The sequence below is a fragment of the Xyrauchen texanus genome, chromosome 22 (assembly GCF_025860055.1).
Source record: "Xyrauchen texanus isolate HMW12.3.18 chromosome 22, RBS_HiC_50CHRs, whole genome shotgun sequence".
Lineage (NCBI taxonomy): Eukaryota > Metazoa > Chordata > Actinopteri > Cypriniformes > Catostomidae > Xyrauchen > Xyrauchen texanus.
The window spans coordinates 8,368,618-8,392,224 of NC_068297.1; the positions used below are offsets into that span (position 1 = coordinate 8,368,618).

Sequence of the window (23,607 nt, forward strand, 5' to 3'; positions counted from 1 at the left end):
AACTGTATATGGTTGAAATGACAATAAAAACCACTTGAGTTGACTTGATATACACAATATTAGGCAGGTGGTTTTAATGTTGTGACTGATTGGTGTATATTGAATATGGATACCTTTCTTTGTAGGTTCTGGTGTTGATTCAAATGACTTTTCTTTGGTAACTTTAAGCCATAAAAACATTTTGGATTGATGTGTAGAATAATCATCCTATAGTCTAAAAAATCAGTACTGGTATATGTAATGATTTAATTGACATCCATACCTTTCTTTTCAGGGGCTAGTTTAGATTTCTCCTGGATGACTTCAGCCTCTACAATGTTGATAACATTAATGGACAATGATTTCTTTTGCATAACAGTAAAATTGCTTAAGAAAACTTTCATTAGATTCTCAAAACAAATCTAACCTTTCTTTTTAGGGGCCGTTTTTGATTTCTCTTTGACGATTTCAGCTTCTGAAATGGTGAAAGTATAAAACCATTTAGAGAAAGTGAACTATATTTTTCCATTTTGCTATTCTGGCATAGCAAAAACGTTGAATCATTTCAAAAGGATAAAGCACTCACGACATATATTGTATATGAATACCTTTCTTTGCAGGTTCTGGTGTTGGCTCAGGTGCTTTTTCTTTAGCAACTTTCTCTATAAAATTGGCATTTTATAATTGGTTTTATTAAACAGTATTTTATTTTTCATAAATTATTTTCTTATAGTGTAAAGCAACAGCATGCAGGGTGTTTTATATATACAGTACCTTTCTTTACAGGAGCTGGTTTAGCTTTCTCCTTGACTTCAGCCCCTGAAAACACAATGATTGTAAAAGTTCTTGTAAAAATGCAAAAAAACAATTTAATAAAAGATAATAAGAAAAAAATAAATACCTTAAATAAATAATAAATGCCTTTGATTAGCAGGAATAGTATTTATTTGATATTAAACATAGCATAAAAACACACTTGAAGTTAAAACAATAGTACTGTAACACCTACCTTTCTTTACAGGGGCTAGTTTAATTTCCTCCTTGAGGACTTCAACCTCTAAAATAAGAATTAGTGAAAATAAATTACTTTCTTTTGTATAATCTTATACTTTGCTTATGGATCATGTTAATTTGATAGGTAACAACGTAAATCAAACCTTTCTTCTTAGAGGCTGGTTTAGCTTTCTCTTTAATGGCTTCAGCCTCTACAATGGTGAAAATATTAATGCATTTATCGTTCTCTTAAAACTGGCCCAGGAAAAATGTCTTGATATTATTCTCTCTAATAAACTAAAGTACCTTTCTTTGGTGCTGGCTTCGGCTTTTCTTTAGTTATCACAGGTTCTGCAAAACATGTGGGTTTAACCTTATTGACTGCATTTAAGACAGAGGCCATTTTTTGGAGATGTTTTGATAAATCAGAAATGCTATGTCACAAAATAATAAGTAAAAAGGATTTCGAATGTAAAGGTCATTGGACATGTACCTTTCTCTTCAGGAACTGGTTTAGCCTTTTCCTTTGGAACCTCAACTGAAAAGCAGTGACGATGTAAATACATAAGCATTTGTGTCTACAAAAAACTTGGAATATGAAAACATACGGATGGGATTCAGTCCGGTATTCCAAATTGCAAACTTTAAAAGATAAAACATATGAATACTGTGTATCAATACCTTTCTTTGCAGGTTTTTGTGTTGGTTCAGGTGCCTTTTCTTTAGGAACATCAGGCTCTATAATATGTGTGGTAAATAATCATAAATCATATATATATATATATTTATACATACATATATGCAAGATGATTTAATTGAATCTATTACCTTTCTTCACAGGAGTTAGTTTAACTTCCTCGATGATTTCAGCCTCTACAATGACGATAATATAAAATGTTTTAGACAAGGTATAACATTTAGCTTAGGAATAAAGTTAATTTGATTGTTAACAATAAATCCAACCTTTCTTCTTAGGGGCTGGTTTAGCTTTCTCTTTGGTAATGTCAGACTCTTCAAATCAAAGGGAAATTTCAGTTTGTATCATGACAAACGTATAGTTTCTTAACTTGCTCAGTCTCTAAAATACTGACCCCTAGTTTAATATAGTAAATCTGGACTATAGGTCTATCTCTTCATTTGGACAGAATTACCAATACTGGTGACTTTTTTTAAAGCATCCTAAAAGCCATCAAGGGAAATCTCACCTCTTTTTGTTGTTGGTTCAGGTGCCTTTTCTTTAGCAACTTCAGGCTCTGAAAAACAGTTTCATTTTGTGTGATGAATAATCATTATACATGAAAAGCATCATATACACAAGATGATTTCAATGATACTTATACCTTTCTTTACAGGAGTTGGTTTAGCTTTCTCTTTGATGACTTCAGCATCTAAAATGGAGGTGATGTGAAAATATTTAGAGATTGCTATTACATTTTACACATTAGGATGAGATCATTGGAACCCCTACCTTTCTTCTCAGGTGCTGGTTTCACTTTCTCTTTGATGACTTCAGCCTCTAAATATTGGTAACATAAAAAAATTTAGAAAAAGCAAAAGGTTAGCATTATCTTACAACATGCCAGGCGAAACAGTTTTGGTAACATTCCCCAAATAAATTCTGATTCCCACCGAGAGCGAACCATGTTATAGCGACCACAAGCAGGTTACCCCATGTGACTCTACCCCCCTTAGCAACTGGGCCAATTTGGTTGCTTAGGAGACCTGTCTGGAGTCACTCAGCACGGCCTGGGATTCAAACTTGTGACTCCAGGGGTGGTAAAATGGGCTGGTTTGAGTATTTCTGTAACTGCTGATCCCCTGGGATTTTCATGGACAACAGTCTCTAGAATTTATTCAAAAAGGTGCCAAAATCAAAAACATCCAATGAGCGACAGTTCTGTGGATGGAAATGCCGTGTTGATGTTGATAACTGCTCTGTACAATTGTGGTGAGAAGAATAGCATCTTTGAATGCTATTCTGAGATGCTGGTTGGCGCTGTTTTGGCGGCACGAGGGGAATCTACACAATATTAAGCAGGTGGTTTTAATGTTGTGGCTGATTGGTGTATATTGAATATGGTTCTTTGTAGGTTCTGGTGTTGATTCAAATGACTTTTCTTTGGTAACTTTAAGCCATAAAAACATTTTGGATTGATGTGAAGAATAATAATCATATAGTCTAAAAAATCAGTACTGGTATATGTAATGATTTAATTGACATCCATACCTTTCTTTTCAGGGGCTAGTTTAGCTTTCTCCTGGATGACTTCAGCCTCTACAATGTTGATAACATTAATGGACAATGATTTCTTTTGCATAACAGTAAAATTGCTTAAGAAAACTTTCATTAGATTCTCAAAGCAAATCTAACCTTTCTTCTTAGGGGCTGTTTTTGATTTCTCTTTGACGATTTCAGCTTCTGAAATGGTGAAAGTATAAAAACATTTAGAGAAAGTGAAATATATTTTTCCATTTTGCTATTCTTGCATAGCAAAAACGTTGAATCATTTCAAAAGGATAAAGCACTCACGACATATATTGTATATGAATACCTTTCTTTGCAGGTTCTGGTGTTGGCTCAGGTGCTTTTTCTTTAGCAACTTTCTCTATAAAATTGGCATTTTATAATTGGTTTTATTAAACAGTATTTTATTTTTCATAAATTATTTTCATATAGTGTAAAGCAACAGCATGCAGTGTGTTTTATATATACAGTACCTTTCTTTACAGGAGCTGGTTTAGCTTTCTCCTTGACTTCAGCCTCTGAAAACACAACGATTGTAAAAGATGTTGTAAAAATGCAAAAAAACAATTTAATAAAAGATAATAAGAAAAAAATAAATACAGACAGACTGAAAATCTTTACCATTGCCTTTGATTAGCAGGAATAGTATTTATTTGATATTAAACATAGCATAAAAACACACTTGAAGTTAAAACAATAGTACTGTAACACCTACCTTTCTTTACAGGGACTAGTTTAATTTCCTCCTTGAGGACTTCAACCTCTAAAATAAGAATTAGAGAAAATAAATTACTCTCTTTTGTATAATCTTATACTTTGCTTATGGATAATGTTAATTTGATAGGTAACAACGTAAATCAAACCTTTCTTCTTAGAGGCTGGTTTAGCTTTCTCTTTAATGGCTTCAGCCTCTACAATGGTGAAAATATTAAAGCATTTATCGTTCTCTTAAAACTGGCCCAGGAAAAACGTCTTGACATTATTCTCACTAATAAACTAAAGTACCTTTCTTTGGTGCTGGCTTCGGCTTTTCTTTAGTTATAACAGGTTCTGCAAAACACAGACCAATAAATTTAGAATATCAGGTAATGACGACAATTAATTTGTCTCAAGGCACCACACTTCATAATCTTTTCTAGAAAATTAAAGCAACAATGTAATCTTACATTTTTAATATTGCACAATTTTAAAACAAATAAACTGCTGTACAGTACGCTATATACATATTCTACATATTAATACCTTTCATTGCAGGTTCTGGTGTTGGTTCAGGTGCCTTGTCTTTACCAACCTCGGACTCTATAAAACAGTATTGTGTCATGTGAGAATAATCATCATACAATGGAAAGCAATAGAATACAGGGTGATTTCATAAACATCCATACCTTTCTTTACAGGAGCTGGTTTAACTTTCTCCTTGATGACTTCAGCCTCTACAATAATTACAATATAGGAAATGTTTAAAGAAACTACAAATTTTGCTTAGGGACAATGCTAATTTGATTATTAACACAGTTAATCAAACCTTTCTTCTTAGGGGCTGGTTTTGTTTTCTCTTTGATGACTTCAGGTTCTACAAAACAGAATAAGGATGTGTCAGTTTCACTCATGCAAAGCAACTTCATGAATAATGTCCTAAAAGGACTGAAGGGAGAAAACACACATATTTCTGGTGTAGATTCAGGTGCCATTTTTATTTAGCAACTTCAGTCTCTTGTGTCATGTGATGAATAATAATCATACGGTAGAAAAAAACAGTACACGCACAATGATTTCAATGACACCCATACCTTTCTTTACTGGAGCTGGTTTAACTTTCTCCTGGATGACTTCAGCCTCTGAAACAGAAGTGATACGAAACGTTTAGACATTAGTATAACCGTTACATTTTCTTGGGCTTGCTTGTTACTTTAATTTGTTTATATTTAACTTAAGTAAAATCACACATGAAACTCTCACCTTTCTTCTCAGGGGCTGGTTTAACTTTCTCCTTAATTGCTTCAGCTTCTAAAGTGTTAAATAATAAATAAAACAAATTAGAGAAAGCAAAACATACTCTTTAGTATAATATTGTAACTTTTGCTTAAAATTTTTTTTATTGTAAAACCAAACCTTTCTTCTAATATTGAGATGGTAACAAAATAAAGAAAATGCATTAGCATTATCTTAAAATGTCTTGATAAAAGATATACATTTTTCATTGATATCTATACCTTTCTTTACAGGAGCTGGTTTAGCCTTCTCCTTGATGACTTCAGTCTCTGCAATGGCAGGGATGTGAAAACATTTTCAGGTTGTAATAGATTTCCTTTAGCATTGTCTTTAAATTAGACTGAGTCTAATTCTAAAATACAACAACAAGGGTGATCTTTAACAGAGTGTAAGATTTAATTCACCTTTCTTCTCAGGGGCTGGTTTAGCCTTTTCCTTGGTGACTTCTGCTTCTAAAATTATGATAATGTAAAAATAAACGTGATTTAATTCCCAATATGTTCTAAGTCCTCATGGTGGCGTAGTAACTCGCCTCAATCTGGGTGGCGGAGTACGAATCTCAGTTGCCTCCGCATCTGAGACCGTCAACCCACGCATCTTATCACGTGGCTAGTTGAGCGCGTTACATAGTGCGTGTGGAGGCTTCACGCCATCCACCGCGGCAACCACGCACAATTCACCACGCGCCCCACCGAGAGCGAACCACATTACAGCAACCATGAGGAGGTTAAGCCAAGTGACTCTACCCTCCATAGCAACCGGGCCAATTTGGTTTCTTAGGAGACCTGGCTGGAGTCACTCAGCATGTCCTGTGAGTCAAACTCATGAACTCCAGGGGAAGTAGTCAGAATCTTTACTCACTACGCAGACCCCTGTGATTAAATTCTTAAAACAGTAACTTAAACCTTTCTAGGTACACCCTGTCTACAATGGGCGCTGTTGACAAGTACATTCTAAACCATTTAATTTGTGTAGGAGCATCAGCGTTTGCGGTGCGAAACGGAACGTGACACCCGTTTCTAGTCGACGTAATGGACGCAACGAACACTTCCAGTGTAGACAGCACCATTGATTATAATGGGGTAGTTTTGTTTTTGACGCGACATGACAGACCTCTCACGTCCGGTGTAGACAGGCTGTTTAAGGCTGGTTTAACTTTTTTTTTTGACAGCTTCAACTTCTAAATTAATACACACATATATAAAACAATCAATAAATATGGAGTATTTATACAAAAGAAAACGATTACCATCTAACACAAATAAATTAAAAAAGGATTTACCTTTCCCTTGTGCTGGTTTTGGCTTTTCTTTTGTTATCCCAGGTGCTGCAATACATGAGGTTTAACTTTAGAAAAACTGTTAAAATTTAGATGTGAGCTGACAGTTGTTTCATAACAACACATTTACCTTCCTTTTCAGGGACTAGTTTTGCCTTTTCCTTTGAAACCTCAACTGAAAAGGGGTTACAAGATAAATCAGGGTTTTAGTAAATGGAAATATACTGTATACAGTATGAGAGTCAAGCATGTATTCAAAATTGCAAAAGTTCAAAGAGAGCTATTCTGGTATATAATACCTTTCTTTGAGGGTTCTGGTATTGGCTTAGGTGCTTTTTCTTTTGCAACTTCAGGCTCTATAAAACAGTATTGTTTTGTGTGATGAATGATCATTATACAGTGGAAAACAACAGAATACAGGGTGATTTCATAAACATCCATACCTTTTTGTAAAGTAGCTGTTTTAACTTTCTCCTTGATGACTTCAGCCTCTTAAATGACAATAATACAATTTAGAGATTTTAAGGTAAGTGCAAAAGAAACCACACAATACATTAATTACCAACCTTTTTTCTCAGGGCCTAGTTTAGCTTTCTCTTGAGCCTCTAAAACAATGATAATGTAAAAAGATTTAGGAAAAGTATTTTTTTTTAGCATAATCATGAATGTTGTTGGGAAAATTGGTGATTTAATTCTTAACACAGTTTATCAAACCTTTCATCTTAGGGGCTGGCTTAGCCCTCTCCTTAACGACTTCTGCCTCTAATGGTTTATAAATATACATTTATATGTATAAACAAGCAAACAATTAACATTTTCAGGCCATTGGAATTCGTTTTTTGACATTATGCTCAAACTAAAAGTAGAGTTTACCTTTCTTTGGTGCTGGCTTGGGCTTTTCTTTGGTTACCTCAAGTGCTGCAAAACATGCGGATTTAACTTTAGAATAGCATCTGAACTGCAAGAGTAAATTGACACTTGTCTCATGACAGCATGTAAATAACCCTCAGCTATTTAAATTAGTTTTGGGCATTAATATATTATTCTGATGTTATCGTAATTCTGTATTTCTTAATATTAGTTTAATATTGTGTTTATTATATTTTGGAAGTTTACTTTGCACTCTTAAGTTATTTAACCTATAGAGACCTTTATTTTGAAAGGCCGCTAGCCGGAAAAACGAACAGATCGCTCGCGCACAAAGAGCGCGCATACAGATAGATTGCTGACAGACGGATTCACCGATCTGAATTCTAGTATTGTCACCTTTAAGTGAATTTAGGCATCTATTCGCTGTTTGTTTTTATTTTGTAGTATGTTTTTTGTGTATATTTTTTAGCACCTGGTTGGAAAGGCGTACAAGGTAGGCTATACATCATGTATATTTATGCACTTGTATAATGTTACATAGCATATCTTGTCTTTATAATTGTTTTATATGTGCTTGTTTCATTTATAAGTAATTTTAAGTTGTTTATAATAAATGTTAGTATTAATCTTGTAATTTTGTTGCTATATATTCTACTGTTTGTTTCATTTATATGTACGTGAATTATTTACAAATTCCAATAATTTTGATAATTGATCTGTTCTAGCTCTTATGGTGTTGTGATGGAGTTGTGAAGGTATTAAAGACAATAAACTGACAGCATCAGTGAGAGAGCGAATTTCCTTGATTCAACCGGGCTGTTACACAGCATTCTTTTGCAGCATTTTAACAACACAGCAGTTATAAATTGACTATCTTTGAAACCTTGCTAACATCTGATGATGCATTAGTTCATCAGTGAGGTACTGTGTCATTTAAAGTATTTTGAATTTAAAGGTTGGTTCCCCTTCTGTCACTCACTCGACGATGTGTGGATGTAGTGACACTAGGGGTCACTCTTGAAAGCCCCGAACGCCTCCCATTCTTTGAGAAAAGGCCAATGAGAATTAGCGAGTTGAATTTGCATGCCAAACCCCGGACATACGGGTATGAAAGGAGCTAGAATGCCACTTCATTCAGATTTGTTCTTTGGAGCCGAGCGGTTGTACTATCAGCAAGCTGAGTACTACTACTGTTCCATTCACCTCTTAAGAAGTGTATGCTGTTGGTTATACAGTGCATTTCCAGCGGCTTTCTCTCCTTCAGCTCGACGAGTGCAGATTTCGCCCCTGGGTGCTTCGACAGCGCTAAAAGAGTGTATATTCCTGCTAAAGAGTATATTTTCTCTATTAGAGCACACACATTGACGTTGAATGTCTTTTTAAAAATGCATCTTTATAAAGCTACCTTTCCGTCTTTGTGTGATTCCTGCATTCGGTCGTTATCTCTCCACTTCTGACGGCCACGGGCGCTGCCGCACGTGTCAGGGCAGCCATCAAACTGAGGCAGCATTTGAGGATGGTTCATGTTCTCATTGCGAGAATATGACCATGGCAACGTTGCGGTTGCGTCTAGTGTTGTCAAAAATATAGATATTTCGATAAATATCGATACTGAAATATCTGAACGGTACCAATACTAATTTCCCTAAGTATCGATACTAGCCGAACTGTCACTTTCACTTCTCTCCAAAGGCGCGTTGACAAACACCACACACACTCGCACTCCTCTCATTCGCTCTGGTTAAATAGCAAAAGTGAAGTGAATGTAAAGATGGCGAGTGCATGCGGCGCTCAGCGACCAGTTTTGTTTGATAAAGAACACAGCAGGAGTGCTATCTGGAAATATTTTTGATATGAAGCCAGACATCCCAAGTCTCCCGGAAGTTCCGGGAGTCTCCCGCATATTGATAGCTTCTCCCTGATGCCCGCAATTTAGTTCAAATCTCCGGAATCTATAGCGCACATGCGAGACAGAACATACTGCACGCATAACATAGATAGCGCGCACACAACATACATAGCGTGAGCACGGCAGAGAGGGAGAGAGCGAGAGACCTTATGAAAGCTAGTCAACACCCCCTTGACGTTTAAGTATCTTTTGTTGACATTGAGATTGGATTTGATTTGACTTGGAAATACAAAAGATTGCACTTTTTATTTACTTGCACTTTATTGGTTTTTGAATGTATGGCAATCTGAGAGGCTTTTGAACAAGTGCAATACCTCAGGACATTTTGTTCATGTAAAATATACCTCATTGTCATGTTCTAGACAGTTCTACCCTCTTAATATTGTGGCAGTTTTTTTCTCTGTGGTATCGAAAATGGTATCGAATATCGATATTTTTCAAGGTATCGTATCGAAGTTAGAAATTCTAGTATCGTGACAACACTAGTTGCGTCATTCCTTCTTCTGCGGGAAAGCCACTCTAACCGCCCCCCCGGCGGTGGGCCTTCTACCCACGGGTATGAGGCCGTCCTGGCTGGTGCTGGAGGCAATTTGGGGAGTTCAATGGGTGTGGTCTCGCCAGGTAATTCCCCACTGACCTCCTGTTCCCCAGCACGCTTGTTTGCTCCCGTCTGGTTCCGAAATGAGACCAGCCTGCCTCACAGCCAGCATGACGTCTATTTTGGGGTCTGCGAGCAGGATGAGTCTTCAATCGCTGCATCGGAGAGCGCACTTGTGATGTCGGACTCCGATGACTCAACTGGGCTGCCACCTTCGGGTCTGCTCGCCCAGTCTGAGGCAGAGCTGACTGCCATGCTTGCCCGGGCTGCCATGAGTATCGGGCTGGATTGGAACCTCCACCCTCCCCTGAATGCACGTGGCTTGATGATTGGTTCCTGGGTTCGGGGCGCCACTTATGGCTACATCCCCCCTCCCGGTCCCTTTCTTCCCGGAGGTGCACGATGAACTGACGAGGTCGTGGAGGGTGTGGCCACTCATATCACAGGCAGCCTCAATGCCACAGCAGACGTGCTGTCATGGCAGGACACGCTCAGCGGAGAGTGGAGACTCCTCCCCCAGGCGGTCCAACTGATTTGGAGTCGATTCGGCAAAGCACAGGTAGACATGTTCGCTTTCCGGGAATCCTCCCACTGCACGTTCTGGTATTCCCTGACGGGAGCCCCCGGATGCTGCGCAAATACGCTTTCCCCCAAATGAGTCTTCTTGAACAGACCCTGTGCAAATACAGGGAGGACGAGGAACAAGTCACCTTTGTGGCCCCATACTGGCCCACCCAGACTTGGTTCTCGGACCTCACACTCCTCGCGACAGCACCTCCCTGGCAGATTCCTCTGAGGAAGGACCTTCTTTTTCAGGGATGGGGCACAATCTGGCGCCCATGACGTGACCTTGTCTTGGCTCCTCAGCACAAAACCTGAATGAAGTGGCATTCCAGCTCCTTTTATACCCATATGTCTGGGGAAGAGGCATGCAAATTCCACTCGCCAATTCTCATTGGCCTTTTCTCAAAGAATAGAAGGTGTTCGGGGCTCTCAAGAGCGACCCCTAGTGTCACTACATCAACACAACATCTCGTTCCCTCCATCAGGGAAGGGAGGTTACAACAGTAACCATGACGATATATACCTTCTTTGTCAAGAACTGGTTTTGCCTTTGGAGCTACAACTGAAAAAGAGAAGTAAAGTAAAACTTGGAATATCAATACGTCCTTTATAGTATTCAGTTAGGTATTCAACATTGCAAATATTAAAAGATAAAGCATAAATATTTTGCACTGTTTATTAACACCTTTCATTGCAGGTTCTGGTGTTGGTTCAGGTGCCTTTTCTTTAGCAACCTCAGGCTCTATAAAACAGTATTGTGTCATGTGAGAATAATCATATAGTGTAAATACATTGTAAAGCTAAAGTACATGCTGGATTTAAAAGACATAAATACCTTTCTTTGCAGGAGCTGTTTTAACTTTCTCCTTGATGACTTCAGCCTCTACAATAATTATAATATAAAAACATTTAAGAGAGAGAGAGAGAAACAAAAACCCTTATCGTAATCTTTAATTTAGCTAAGAAATAATGATAATTTGATTGATAACACAGTAAATCAAACCTTTCATCTTAGGGGCTGGTTTAGCTTTAGCCTTTTCAACTTCAGGCTCTACAAAACAGAATAAGGATGTTTCAGTCATGCCAAACAATGCATTTTAAAACATACCTTCTAAACAATCTTAGCTTCAGCTTAATATTTAGTGAGATATGGATTAATACTTGGTAAAATGTTTACAGTAAAACGACCTGATGGGACAGCTCACCTCCTTCTGGTGTTGGTTCAGGTGCCTTTTCTTTAGCAACTTCAGGCTCTATAAAACAGTATTGTTTCGTGTGATGAATGATCATTATACAGTGTAAAACACACAGACTATGCAGAGGGATTTCACTGACATCCATACCTTTCTTTACAAGAGCTGGTTTAGGTTTCTCCTTGATGACTTCAGCTTGTAAATTGTAATATTAATATTTCAAAATTGTAAATGGGATTTGCTTGGGTAAATAACACAGAAAGCACACATTAAGATAAAATAATGGTAACTCAAACCTTTTTTCTCAGGGGCTGGTTTAACTTCCTCCTTGATGGCTTCAGCCCCTATCATTTTAATAATGTAAAAAATATTTAGAAAATGTAAATATTTAGATTCTAACTTAATTCATCATAGTAAATCAAACCTTTCTCCTTAGGGGCTGGTTTGGCTTTCTCTTTGATGGGTTCTGCCTCTAAAAGGGTACAAATATAAATATTTAGAGAAAACATCTCACAAATTATTTTGCATTATTCTCACAAATAAATCGAATCAAATACCTTTCTTTGGCTTTGGTTTCTCTTTGGTTATCTCAGGTTCTGCAAAACATGCAGGCTTGACTTTAGAATAGAAAATGTTTCAATGAGTTTATTCTAAACTTGTCAAATGTTCACATTCTTCATAATCTTCTCTGTAGTATAAGTTTAAGCACAGCAGCAATTAAACAACAGTCATAATTAATTACATTTAACCTCGTGCGACCCCGCGTCCACATGTGTGGACTATGCATTTTGGCTTCACTATACTGTTCGCAACACTCTACACTATTATTAAAGGGTGCACACCGCATCACGTAACACAACAGTGTAATGTTAATTTCCAGGAAGCACTGCTACGGGCGCAGCGCCAACAAAAGTGCCTCAGGTAAGAAATCGTTTTTTTTAATTTTTTTTTATTGAAACCTTTGGTTGTAAAGAATAGCGTTTCTAGTTTCGTTTGATATGTGGCTTTATAAAAATCTATTCATTTTTCACGTGTCAACGTGCTGATAAACATGATGTCCACATATGTTGATATTAGGGCCGCGTTCCCTCAAAAGTTGAACATGTTAATTATTTTGAATATTTTTCAACATTAACACATCTGTGGGTCAATTTGCTCATAAATTGTATTATTGTTTTAATTTGTTTATCACTATACTGTACGGTTCTATTCACTAACATTAGGATATGCATTCCTATGTACAGTATTCTCTATGCATATTCACATTGAGAATAAGCATATATATTCATGCAAAGGCTTTATATTGAGTTAGGATGAAAATAAGGTGCATTTCTAACTTTTCTGAGACCAGTGCAGACAGACAGCACACTGGAGGTTAAGTCATTCCCTAAATAGGGAGCAAGGGTGCATCCTATAGCTTTTTATGCAGCTAAGTGCATTCACTCCTAAAATCTGACCAATAATTCAGTTTCAGGCTGCAGATGATGTTTGGCAGACATGGGACAATGATAATTAGTACATAGATGAATGGCCATTACTTGAAATAAGAATTATTAATTCAGCTTTATTGAAAATCAGCTACGATGTCTATATCGTCTCAAAAACATGAATAACCCACACTCCTGGACACATAATAAAATATTGGATGGAAAATCTTAACGTAGTCCCGCTGTCCACATATGTGAACATACATTTTTAGGACAACTATTGGCTATAGAATAATTTTTGTTGTTGGTGTTGTTTTCTGCTTGTTAATTAGGCGCAACTTGTTATAAATCAAAAAGGGAATGCACACAGCGGTCACACCGGGGTCTCGGGAGGTTAAAATAATGTAATAATAAGTGGTTTTCAATTGAAAGGCTAACTGGATATGTACCTTCCTTTTTAGGGACTGGTTTTGTCTTTTCCTTTGGAACCTCAACTGAAAAAGGGTTAAAAAAGATTTGTTTTTTGATGAAAACTTGTAATATGAAAATATCTCTATTAGGTTTGATCTTGTCTGGCATTCAGTTTTGCAAATGTTAAATGATAAACAACATATATTTGAGCTCTTTACCTTTCAGAGGGGCTGATTCAACCTTTTCTTTAGTAACTTCACGTTCTACAAATAAGAGGAATATTTCAGTACTAATCATGTCAAACAATGCAGCTTAATGCATGGATTCTTTACCAGCTCCACCCTCTGAAATAGCTGCAAGCAGGATAATGTATCATATCTAGGGTCTTTGTGACACCCTCACAGGAAGGAGGACAAGAAACGGAGGATACAACGTAAGGTAAGGAATTTTTATTCGTCTGTCTGACAACCACTTTATATATACACACACACACACACAAGCGCACTCAGTTGGCTTGCTCTGTTCCCCTCTGTCTCTGCTCTCCGGCTGTTGGCCTTTTAACCGCTCTCCTCACTCTACTGAAATTAGAGACAGGTGTTAGTCATAATTTGGCCCAGGTGTGGCGCCTTACCGCTTCTCTCTCCCGGACGGGCGCTTGACCACGCCCCGCTGCCACATACCCCCACCGCCCGACTCAGGCGGGCGTCATCCGGCCTGCCTACCACTCCCCATTTCTGGAGAGGAAGTGGCGGCAGCCATCTGCACCCCGGTCTGTGGATCACCTTGAATTTAAAAGGCTGGAGAGCGAGATACCAGCGGGTGATCCGGGCGTTAGTATCCTTCATGCGGTGGAGCCACTGGAGTGGGGCATGATCCGAACAGAGGGTGAAGGCCCGCCCCAGCAGGTAGTAGCGGAGGGTGAGGACCGCCCACTTGATGGCCAAACACTCCTTTTCCACGGTGCTGTACTTAGTTTCCCTTAAGGAGAGCTTCGGCTAATGTACAGCACCGAGCGTTCCTCTCCCTCCACCAGCTGCGAGTACGGCCCCCAGCCCTCTGTCTGAAGCGTCCGTCTGCAAAATAAAAGGGAGAGAAATCAGGTGCATGTAAAGCGGCCCCCACAAAGTGCAGCTTTAATCTGCGTAGCGCCTGTTGGCACTGCTCCGACCATTGGACGGATCTGGAGCCCCCTTTTTAGTGAGGTCAGTCAGCGGGCTGGTGGCGTCCGAATAATTAGGCACAAACCTTCTGTAATAGCCAGCCAGCCCCAGGAACTGTCTCACCCCTTTTTGGTCTTAGGTCTAGGGCAAGTCGCATGTCGCCGCAGTCTTCTCAATTTGGGGGCGCACCTGGCCATGACCCAAGTGGAACCCCAGATACCGTACCTCCACCGCCCAACCGCACACTTCTTAGGGTTTGCTGTGAGCCCGCCCGCCGCAGCGATCTCAGGGCGGCCCTCAGATGTTGCATGTGCGCTGCCAATCATTGCTATAGATGATTATGTCATCCAAATAGGCAGCGGCGTATGCGGTATCGCGGTCTGAGGATCCGATCCATGAGTCGCTGGAGCGTGGCTGGGGCCCGAACAAACCGAAAGGAAGCGTCACAAATTGGTGTAATCCAAGCGGCGTGGTGAAGGCTGTTTTCTCGCGGGACATTGGTGTCAAGGGGATCTGCCAATAGCCCTTTGTTAAATCCAGGGTCGAGTAAAATCGAGCAGTACCTAACCGATCGAGCAGTTCATCAACACGGGGCATTGAGTGCAGCGTCAAATTTAGACACAGCGTTGACTTTCCTGTAATCCACACAGAACCGAACCGACCCATCACTCTTGGGAACAAGAACAACCGGGCTGGACCAATCACTGTGGGATTCCTCTATTACGCCCATATCGAGCATTGCATCTAATTCTTCCGAGCGACTTTCTTTTTATGTTCGGGTAAGCGATAAGGCGACAACGCACCACAGCGCCCGGCTCGGTCTCGATATGGTGCTGTATGAGGTTCAGTGCGGCCGGGAGAGGGAAAACACGTCCACAAACTCTTTTGTAACTCAGAAACCTCTGTGAGCTGCAGCGGTGAGAGCTGGTCCCCACAAGTGACCGGAGTGTTAAGGTTGTAGTTTTTGTTTACCTCCGGTCCGAGCTCCGCCCTCTCGGAACTACCGTGGCCAGCGTCACAGAGGCCGCCTCCTCCCTCCACAATTTCAGGAGGTTGAGGTGATATATTTGGCCGCGCCCCTCTATCGATGCGTTTGACTTCATAATCGAGATCCCCTACTCGTCGTGTGACCTCAAGCGGTCCTTGCCACTTGGCGAGTAATTTTGAGCTTGATGTTGGGAGTAATACAAGCACTTTATCTCCGGTGCAAATTCCGTAGCTGAGCACCCCTGTCATACAGCCGGCGTTGGCGTTCTTGAGCCTGGAGCAAATGCTCTTGTGTTAGTCAGCCCCAGTGTGTGGAGCTTTGCTCGAAGATCAAGAACGTATTGAATTTCATTTTTGGCATTAGAAGGTCCCTCCTCCAAATTCTCACGGATGACATCGAGGACCCAGCGTGGAGCGTCGTCCGTACAACAACTCAAGCGGGGAGAACCGGTGGAGGCTTGCGGGACCTCTCGTACTGCAAATAACAGGGGTCTAGCCACTTATCCCAATTTCTCGGCGTCATGGGTATGCAATTTACTGAATCATGTTCTTGGCGTTTTATTAAACCGTTCCACTAGGCCATCTGTCTGAGGATGAGTAGCAGCTAGTCTTGAATCGATTTAATGCCCAAGAGCTCGTAAAGTTAGCGAAGTGCTTTCGTGACATAAGCGTTGTGCCCTGGTCGGTGAGGATCTCTTTCGGGATCCCCACCGGGAGATTATCTTGAAGAGTGCCCCTGCAACACTGCGTCGCGGAGATGTTGCTCAGAGGCACTGCTTCGGATATCGCGTCGCGTAATCCACTAGGACTAACACGGCGATGTCCGGCGTGCTGACCGTTCTAATGGCCCGGCGAGGTCCATCCCAATTCTTTCGAAGGGGACCTCGATTAATGGTAGAGAGCGCAATGGCGCTTTTGGGGTGGCGGTGGGTTTACCAGCTGACATTCACGACGCGCCGCACACCACCTGCGGGCGTCACCGCCAATGCCCGGCCAATAGAAGCGGGCTATTAGGCGGAGAAGTGTTTTTCGTTCCCCTAGGTGACCGGCCATAGGATTATAGTGAGCGCCTGGAAAACCATTTCCGGCGGCTCCGTGGAATCAACAATTGAGTTACTTTTCCTTTGTCTGGACGTCCTCGTCACCCTGTATAGCGATCATTGATCAGCGAAAAGTATGGATATGAGGCGGCGACACCCGGCGGAGTTGTTGACCATCGATTACTCTCACTTGGTCAAAGCGTGCTTAAGGGTTTCATCCGCGACTGCTCCAAGGAAGTCCCCTCCGGGAACTCCGGAGGAGAGTCCACCTCGCCCCTTCCCGTCACTTTCGGAGCAGCAGAGGGCGGCCCTGGCTCCGCCTCCCCGCCAAAGCCTCGCAGATCACACACCCCTTCACTTTCACGCAGGACCCATCAGCGCAAACTCCCTCAATAATTTCCTAAAGTTTGGCCAATCTGTACCCAGAATTAGCGGATGGGTGAGGCGGGGACTAACCGCTGCCTCTACACTATGCTTTTCTCCCTGAATTTGATCGCCAAAGTCACCACGGGATATTTGTGAATATCCCGTGCACACACCTACCCTCACCAGTTTAGCTGAGCCCAAAGCCCGGGTTGAACCAAGCGTTGGTGGATGGTGGTCTGGTTACAGCCGGTATCCAGCAAAGCTTGGTATGTACCCTAGATTCTTACCGAATCCGATGCGCTCCAGCTTCGATCGGGGCAGTCTGTGGAACATCGGAGACCCGTACCACGCCCCTATTTCCATCAGCGGACACTGATCCGGAAGTGGTCGGGTCCCGCACCTCCAGCAGACCGGCCCAGGCGCTGCGGCCGCACCGTGCTGGCGAGGCCCCGCCTGAGGAGGAGGCGGCTGAAGGATGGAGAAGGGCTTGGTGGGTGTTCCCAAGACCGGGGAGCTGGGCGTCGCGAGCGCTCCACGCCTGCGGGGGGCAGGAGCGGACCCTGGGGAGAGAGCAGAGCGAGAGGGAAGAGGGAGGGAAAAAAAACAGGGGAAGACACAGGGGAAGGGGAGACAGACAGAGAGGGCTCATCCGCCCTAGGAACCGCCGCCATGTGGTCCTCCAGCGAGCCGGACGGCTTCCTCCAGCGGCGCCGGGCGGTGGCACTGGACCCACTCGGCCGTCTTCGGGGCAAGCGCTGGACAAACTGTTCCAGTACCACCTGGTCGACGAGCTCCTCGGCGCCGCGGTCCAGCGCAAGCAGCCACCTCCGACACGCATCCGCGGAGCCGTTGAGGCGACGCATAAGCGGGCGGTCGGATTTTTCCAGCTTTAAGGTCCGGAAGAGTTGGCGGCTTTCTTCTGGGGACCGACCAACCCGTTGCAGGATGGCTTTACGCCAAGTCGTGGTAAGCCAGGAGGCTTGTTGCCGGCAGCTGTTGGGCGCGAGTTGTGCTTCCCGGACAGGAGAGGGACTAAGCGGGCTGCCCACTGCTCTTGGGGCCACCCCCAAATCTCCGCCGTCCTCTCGAAGAGGTCGATGAAGGCCTCTGGGTCGATCCGCCGGCCCCATCTTCTGTAACGAGGCGGGGGCAATGTGGCGTGGGTGTCGGGGTCGCGGCTGCGGCTGGAGCGGCCTCCTGGCTGAGGAGGCTCCGGATGGCGTGCCGGTCCTCTGCTTGAGCCCGCATGATCTCAAAAAAGCGGCGATCCTGGTCTTGCGGAGCTCAAGCAGGGATTGTTGGTGGCTCTGGTGGAGTGTCGCGAGGGACTGGAGGACTTCAGCCAGCTGGGAGGACTCTATGGGGCGACTCTGTTCCATTTTGCTTTCCGGGTTTCGGCACCAGTGTGACACCCTCACAGGAAGGAGGACAAGAAGCGGAGGATACAGCGTAAGGTAAGGAATTTTTATTCGTCTGTCTGACAACCACTTTATATATACACACACACACACACAAGCGCACTCAGTTGGCTTGCTCTGTTCCCCTCTGTCTCTGCTCTCCGGCTGTTGGCCTTTTAACCGCTCTCCTCACTCTACTGAAATTAGAGACAGGTGTTAGTCATAATTTGGCCCAGGTGTGAGCGCCCTTACCGCTTCTCTCTCCCGGACGGGCGCTTGACCACGCCCCCGCTGCCACAGTCTTGTATTATTAAATTTAGTGATTTTTGGAAAATGAAAATTTTAGGGGTTTTGGTTCAGGTACCTTTCCTTTAGCAACTTCAGGCTCTTTGAAACAGTATTACTTAATGTGATGAATAATCATACAGTGGAAAGAAACAGTGTATAAAAAATGATTTAAATGATATCTATACCTGTCATTACAGGAGCTGGTTTGGCTTTCTCCTTGATGACTTCAGCTTCTACAATGGCAGTGACGTGAACATATTTAGCAACTGCTAAATGTTTTGAGCATTATCTTTCAATATTCTTAGCTGAATGTTAACTGTATCTTTGACAAAGGATGCATTTACAAATTAGTCTAAAATAATGGTAACACAAACCTTTCTTCTCAGGAGCTTTGGCTTTTTCCTTAACAACATCAGCCTCTGCAATAATAATAATGTTAATGTGTGCAGAAACATTTTAGGATATTCTTTCATTTTGTTGGGGATTCTTAAATTAATATGCATACCTTTCTTTACAGGAGCTGGTTTTGCCTTCTCCTTAATGATGTCAGCCTCTGAAATGCCAATGATGTGATTTCTTTGGTAACACCTTTCAGTAAGGTTCCATTCTTTAACAATAGTTAATGTATTGGGTATCATGAACAGACAATTAATAATATATTGTATAGCATTTATTAATCTTTATAAATGTTAGTTAATAAAAATACAATTGTTCATTGTTAATTAATAGTGTATTAACTAATGTTAAAAAATAAAACTTTTGATTTAAAAATGTATTAGTATATGTTGAAATGAACATGGACTAAGATTAATAAATGCTGTAAAAGTATTGTTCATTGTTAGTTCATGTTAACTAATGTTGTTAACTATGTTAACACACCTTATTGTAAAGTGTTACCATATATATATATATATTCAAGAGATTTCCATTAACAATACCTAAACATTTATTTGTAGAAAATGTCAATTTAATTATTAAATAACCCAAACCTTTCTTCTCAGGGGCTGGTTTAGATTTCTCTTTCATGACTTCAGTTTCTAAAATTGTAAAGATTACATTTATATTCAGAGAAAGATAAGCATATGTTAAAAAACTGGCAAGAAAAGAATAATTGCTTGCATTGAAATTGAAGTACCTTTCTTTGGTGGCTTGGTTTTTTCTTTGGCTATCTCAGGCTCTGTAAAACATTGGGTTTAAAGGATAAGTTCACCCTCATGCCATCCAAGATGTGTAAGACTTTCTCTCATCTGCTGAACTCAAATAAGTATTTTTAAAAGAATATCTCAGCTCTGTAGGTCCATACAATGTGAGTGAATGGGTGCCAAAATATTCAAGCTCCAAAATCTTCATATGGGCAACATAAAAGTATTCCAGATGACTTCAGTGTTTTAATTCATATCTTCAGAAGTGATATCATATGTGTTTTTTTTTTACTTTAAATTCTCCTCCCTGCTCAGTCAATCTCCACCTCACTTTCACATTCTTCTTCTTCGGTTTTTGGTGATTCACATTCTTTGTGCATATCGCCCCCACCCCCACTGGGCAGGTATGCGAATTAATGATAAATATTACTTTATATATTTATTTACAAAACAGAAAATGTATCTGTTTTGTGTCTGAAGATATGGGTTTAACCACAAGAGACTTATGCTCCCTTTATGTGGATTTTGGTACTTCAAAATTTTGGCACACGTTCACTTGCATTGTAAGGACCTACAGAGCGGAAATATTCTTCTTACAATCTTAATTTCTGTTCTGCAGATGAAAGAAGGTCATACACATCTGGGATGCCAGGAGGGTGAGTAAATCATGAGAGAATTTAAATTTTTTGGGTGATCTACCCCTTTCAGAAAAAAACCCTTTGAATATGGAAACATAGTTTTGAGTGTAGTCTGGTATTCAATTTTGCAAACATTTAAAATAAACAGCATGCACTTTGTCACCTTTCTTTGGAGGTGTTTGTTTCTCTTTCTCTTTGGTAACTTCAGGCTCTACAAAACAGAAGGACATTTAAGTTCCTAACATGTCAAAAAAAGCAGCTTAATACATGGACTTATTTATAATAGCTTCAGTATCCAAAAAAATGTATATGAATTATACCTTTCTTTGGAGAATGTTTTGTTTTTGTCTTTTCTACTGCAACCGTAGGTTCTGCAAAACATTGTGATATAATATAACTGCATGTCTACCTGAATATTGAATGGTGATTCATTTTTTAAGATAGATCTGTTTTTATATATATTTGTATAGCATCATATAACTAAATAAACTTAAATGAACTTGCTTATACCTTTTTTCACAGCAACAGGCTGAACTTTCTCCTTAACTTCTGCCTCTGAAACACAGAGTAGAAAGTCAAGTGCTTTTTATTTGACAAGTGATTTTAAATATGCTTGCTTCTTAAACTTCTCACAGAAAAGCACAAAAACACAGATCTTAACTTAATGCACCTTTTTTTGAAGGTAAAGGTATTTCCTTCTCTTTTGTCATTTCAGGCTCTGTGAATGAATGGAAGTCAATATATGCAGTGTTTTAAATTTGTTCATGTTCAGGTAAAACAAATATCGGGCGTAAATGCATCGGCTTCTTAGGCAACTTCAACCTGGAATTAACATATAGCTTGTGACTGGCAAGAATAAAATGAAAATCACTCAGTATGTAATATATACCTTTCTTTATAGAAGCAGGCTTGGGCTTTTCTTGAACAGCTTCTGCTTCTAAATACATAAATTAAACATCTTCAGCATTTTACAGGAATAGGAGTGTGACTGTAGCTGCCACTGAAGTAAAATCTTTCAGTACCTTTCTTTGAAGGTTTCTCCTCTTTGATAGTTTCAGGCTCTAAAAAAATATGTAAGTCAAAACAGTTTTGTAAAATAATTCTGCAGTGTGTAATCTACAGTATGTCTGAGTTAAATATTCAGAATTTGGTTCAGTTGTTTCGAAACCATCTGTATCTTAATTGATAAGTGATTTCATGTTCATATTTAAAAAACAAAACAGTCCTATCAAAATGAGATGCTCACAAAATGTGTACTACAATTAAAAATGTACTACAGAAACTACCTTTAAAACTATTAATTATTAAATAATAATACATTTCTTAAGAGTTGGTTTGCCTTGTCATATCTTCAGCCTCTAAACAAATGAAGTCAATTAAATAATTCTTCAGATACAGTCAGACAATATCAAATGCAGTAAAATATTTGATATGGATCATGTTGATTTTTGACAAACCTTTCTTTACAGGAGCTGTTTTTTCCTTCTTTTGGACGACTTCATCCACTGAACAAGATAAGAGACAGAGTCGGCACTTTGCAGCAAATTGTCTTGTTCACACATTTATAATGAATCTTTCTGTTCCTTGAAAACTTAAGGCTTTAGTTCATGTAACTTGTTTTAAAAGCCAAAGGAAAACATTCTTTAATCAGATAATGTATAGTTCTTAGAAAAGCTTACCTTTTTCTATGGCCACAGGTTTAGCTGGCTCTTTGGCAACCTTGGCCTCTAAAAGTGCATCGAAATGTATCAGAAATGGCACATTTCAGGAAAGAGGATATTTGTTACACAGGTAACAAATACAGAGCACATGTACCTTTTTTGGCTAGAGCTGGTTTTGCCTTCTCTTCAACAGCTTCAGCCTCTGTGCAAGATTTCAATTAGATCTGTATGTAATAATTATTTCAAAATATGCATGATGCACAACTGAAAGTAACAGAATCATATTACCTTTCTTCAAGGGTTCTGGCTTGGACTTTTCTTTGGAAACCTCAGGCTCTATAAATGTGAGCACTATTGTCAAAAAAATTTCCCACACAAATGCACAATTCCAACCAAATTAAACAGTACCTTTCTTAGCTGAGGCTGGTTTCACTTTCTCCTTAGTATCTCCAGTATCTGTAATTATCAAAAATTAGGGAGATAAAATGAGTAGTATACTCATATTCATACTATGTCCTATGCCTTGAATAACAGCACATGGTATAACGGTAAATGTTTGTAACAAAGACAAAATATTCAATTCTCAATATAAGATTTTACCTTTCATTGAAGGTACTGGTTTAACGTTTTCTTTTGCAACTTCAGGCTCTAAATATCAATAATAACAGTAAGTAAGTCTAGCCCAATGCATTGAACAGTAAATTAAAAAATGAAAATGTACTTAATACCTTTTTTCACAGGAGCTGTTTTTGGTTTCTCTTCAAGCTCTGAACAAGATAGAAGTGAATATATAATATAATATAATAGTGTTTATAATTTCTCTACATTTCTTTACAGTCCCTACATTTTATTTAAACAAGAAATGATCTGAATACATTTGAAGCCCAAATGAACTGTATGCCTATTAAAACATAACCTTTGGAGTATAAAGATCATGTATATTCAGTTTTGGTTTTCCTTATTTTTAATGCCTGCTGTTAATAAGAAAATGCAGGAAATGGAGAAGGTTTCTCTTTGAAGACGAGAGGCTCTTTAATTCATTAAGTTTTATTGGCAGTTATTACCATAAACTTAACATCATATAAATATTTTAAAACAAAATACATAAATTAATTGTCAAAAGTGATACCTTTTTTCACAGGGGCTGGTTTAGCTTTCTCCTTAGGGGCTTCATCCTCTAGAAGTGTGACATGGCATGTTTTGTTAACATTTGAATTCAGTAGACAAACGATTTACATGAATCAATTAGCTGACAATCTAAAATTGAGCACCTTTCTTTTCTGGTGATGGCTTTGTTTTCTCTTTAATCTTTTCATCATCTGTAAGAAAAAGGAAAACCGAATTGAAATAACTGAAACTAGAAGATACAATAAACTTCTGAGAATACAAAAGTGAAGTACAGGAGGGATTTTGCAACAAAAAATGAAAATATAGTCTCAACCTTTGCTTTTGAAATTTAAAATATAAA

The 23,607-nt window shown here is 39.9% G+C and overlaps 1 protein-coding gene across 50 annotated transcripts in view; it reads right to left on the reverse strand.

Moving 5' to 3' along the window:
* The window catches only part of si:ch211-266g18.10 (titin), a 65,516-nt gene that overhangs the window by 25,377 nt on the left and 16,532 nt on the right, over positions 1-23,607 (reverse strand). For 43 of the 50 annotated variants that reach the window (XM_052153103.1, XM_052153114.1, XM_052153116.1 and 40 more), the window contains exons 24-89: positions 23,411-23,458; positions 23,269-23,316; positions 22,868-22,906; positions 22,740-22,787; positions 22,548-22,595; positions 22,428-22,475; positions 22,294-22,341; positions 22,158-22,205; positions 21,936-21,983; positions 21,501-21,539; positions 21,368-21,415; positions 21,149-21,196; positions 20,989-21,033; positions 20,799-20,849; positions 20,642-20,689; positions 19,834-19,875; positions 19,688-19,735; positions 19,204-19,251; positions 19,073-19,117; positions 18,884-18,931; positions 13,679-13,723; positions 13,499-13,543; positions 12,180-12,218; positions 12,047-12,094; positions 11,919-11,966; positions 11,773-11,817; positions 11,635-11,682; positions 11,433-11,480; positions 11,265-11,312; positions 11,115-11,171; positions 10,953-10,991; positions 7,362-7,406; positions 7,203-7,250; positions 7,055-7,093; positions 6,932-6,979; positions 6,788-6,844; positions 6,619-6,663; positions 6,492-6,536; positions 5,614-5,661; positions 5,431-5,478; positions 5,177-5,224; positions 5,008-5,055; positions 4,743-4,790; positions 4,603-4,650; positions 4,460-4,516; positions 4,223-4,267; positions 4,081-4,128; positions 3,933-3,980; positions 3,691-3,735; positions 3,525-3,578; positions 3,344-3,391; positions 3,200-3,247; positions 2,441-2,488; positions 2,313-2,360; positions 2,178-2,225; positions 1,936-1,983; positions 1,801-1,845; positions 1,654-1,710; positions 1,466-1,510; positions 1,279-1,323; positions 1,137-1,184; positions 989-1,036; positions 754-798; positions 588-641; positions 407-454; positions 263-310 (exon numbers count right to left, since the gene is read on the reverse strand). In XM_052153103.1, the coding sequence (XP_052009063.1) occupies positions 263-310; positions 407-454; positions 588-641; positions 754-798; positions 989-1,036; positions 1,137-1,184; positions 1,279-1,323; positions 1,466-1,510; positions 1,654-1,710; positions 1,801-1,845; positions 1,936-1,983; positions 2,178-2,225; positions 2,313-2,360; positions 2,441-2,488; positions 3,200-3,247; positions 3,344-3,391; positions 3,525-3,578; positions 3,691-3,735; positions 3,933-3,980; positions 4,081-4,128; positions 4,223-4,267; positions 4,460-4,516; positions 4,603-4,650; positions 4,743-4,790; positions 5,008-5,055; positions 5,177-5,224; positions 5,431-5,478; positions 5,614-5,661; positions 6,492-6,536; positions 6,619-6,663; positions 6,788-6,844; positions 6,932-6,979; positions 7,055-7,093; positions 7,203-7,250; positions 7,362-7,406; positions 10,953-10,991; positions 11,115-11,171; positions 11,265-11,312; positions 11,433-11,480; positions 11,635-11,682; positions 11,773-11,817; positions 11,919-11,966; positions 12,047-12,094; positions 12,180-12,218; positions 13,499-13,543; positions 13,679-13,723; positions 18,884-18,931; positions 19,073-19,117; positions 19,204-19,251; positions 19,688-19,735; positions 19,834-19,875; positions 20,642-20,689; positions 20,799-20,849; positions 20,989-21,033; positions 21,149-21,196; positions 21,368-21,415; positions 21,501-21,539; positions 21,936-21,983; positions 22,158-22,205; positions 22,294-22,341; positions 22,428-22,475; positions 22,548-22,595; positions 22,740-22,787; positions 22,868-22,906; positions 23,269-23,316; positions 23,411-23,458 (3,126 nt within the window). The remainder of the gene's footprint in view (positions 1-262; positions 311-406; positions 455-587; positions 642-753; positions 799-988; positions 1,037-1,136; positions 1,185-1,278; positions 1,324-1,465; positions 1,511-1,653; positions 1,711-1,800; positions 1,846-1,935; positions 1,984-2,177; positions 2,226-2,312; positions 2,361-2,440; positions 2,489-3,199; positions 3,248-3,343; positions 3,392-3,524; positions 3,579-3,690; positions 3,736-3,932; positions 3,981-4,080; positions 4,129-4,222; positions 4,268-4,459; positions 4,517-4,602; positions 4,651-4,742; positions 4,791-5,007; positions 5,056-5,176; positions 5,225-5,430; positions 5,479-5,613; positions 5,662-6,491; positions 6,537-6,618; positions 6,664-6,787; positions 6,845-6,931; positions 6,980-7,054; positions 7,094-7,202; positions 7,251-7,361; positions 7,407-10,952; positions 10,992-11,114; positions 11,172-11,264; positions 11,313-11,432; positions 11,481-11,634; positions 11,683-11,772; positions 11,818-11,918; positions 11,967-12,046; positions 12,095-12,179; positions 12,219-13,498; positions 13,544-13,678; positions 13,724-18,883; positions 18,932-19,072; positions 19,118-19,203; positions 19,252-19,687; positions 19,736-19,833; positions 19,876-20,641; positions 20,690-20,798; positions 20,850-20,988; positions 21,034-21,148; positions 21,197-21,367; positions 21,416-21,500; positions 21,540-21,935; positions 21,984-22,157; positions 22,206-22,293; positions 22,342-22,427; positions 22,476-22,547; positions 22,596-22,739; positions 22,788-22,867; positions 22,907-23,268; positions 23,317-23,410; positions 23,459-23,607) is intronic. The other 7 variants (XM_052153106.1, XM_052153108.1, XM_052153111.1 and 4 more) reach the window with 7 other exon arrangements.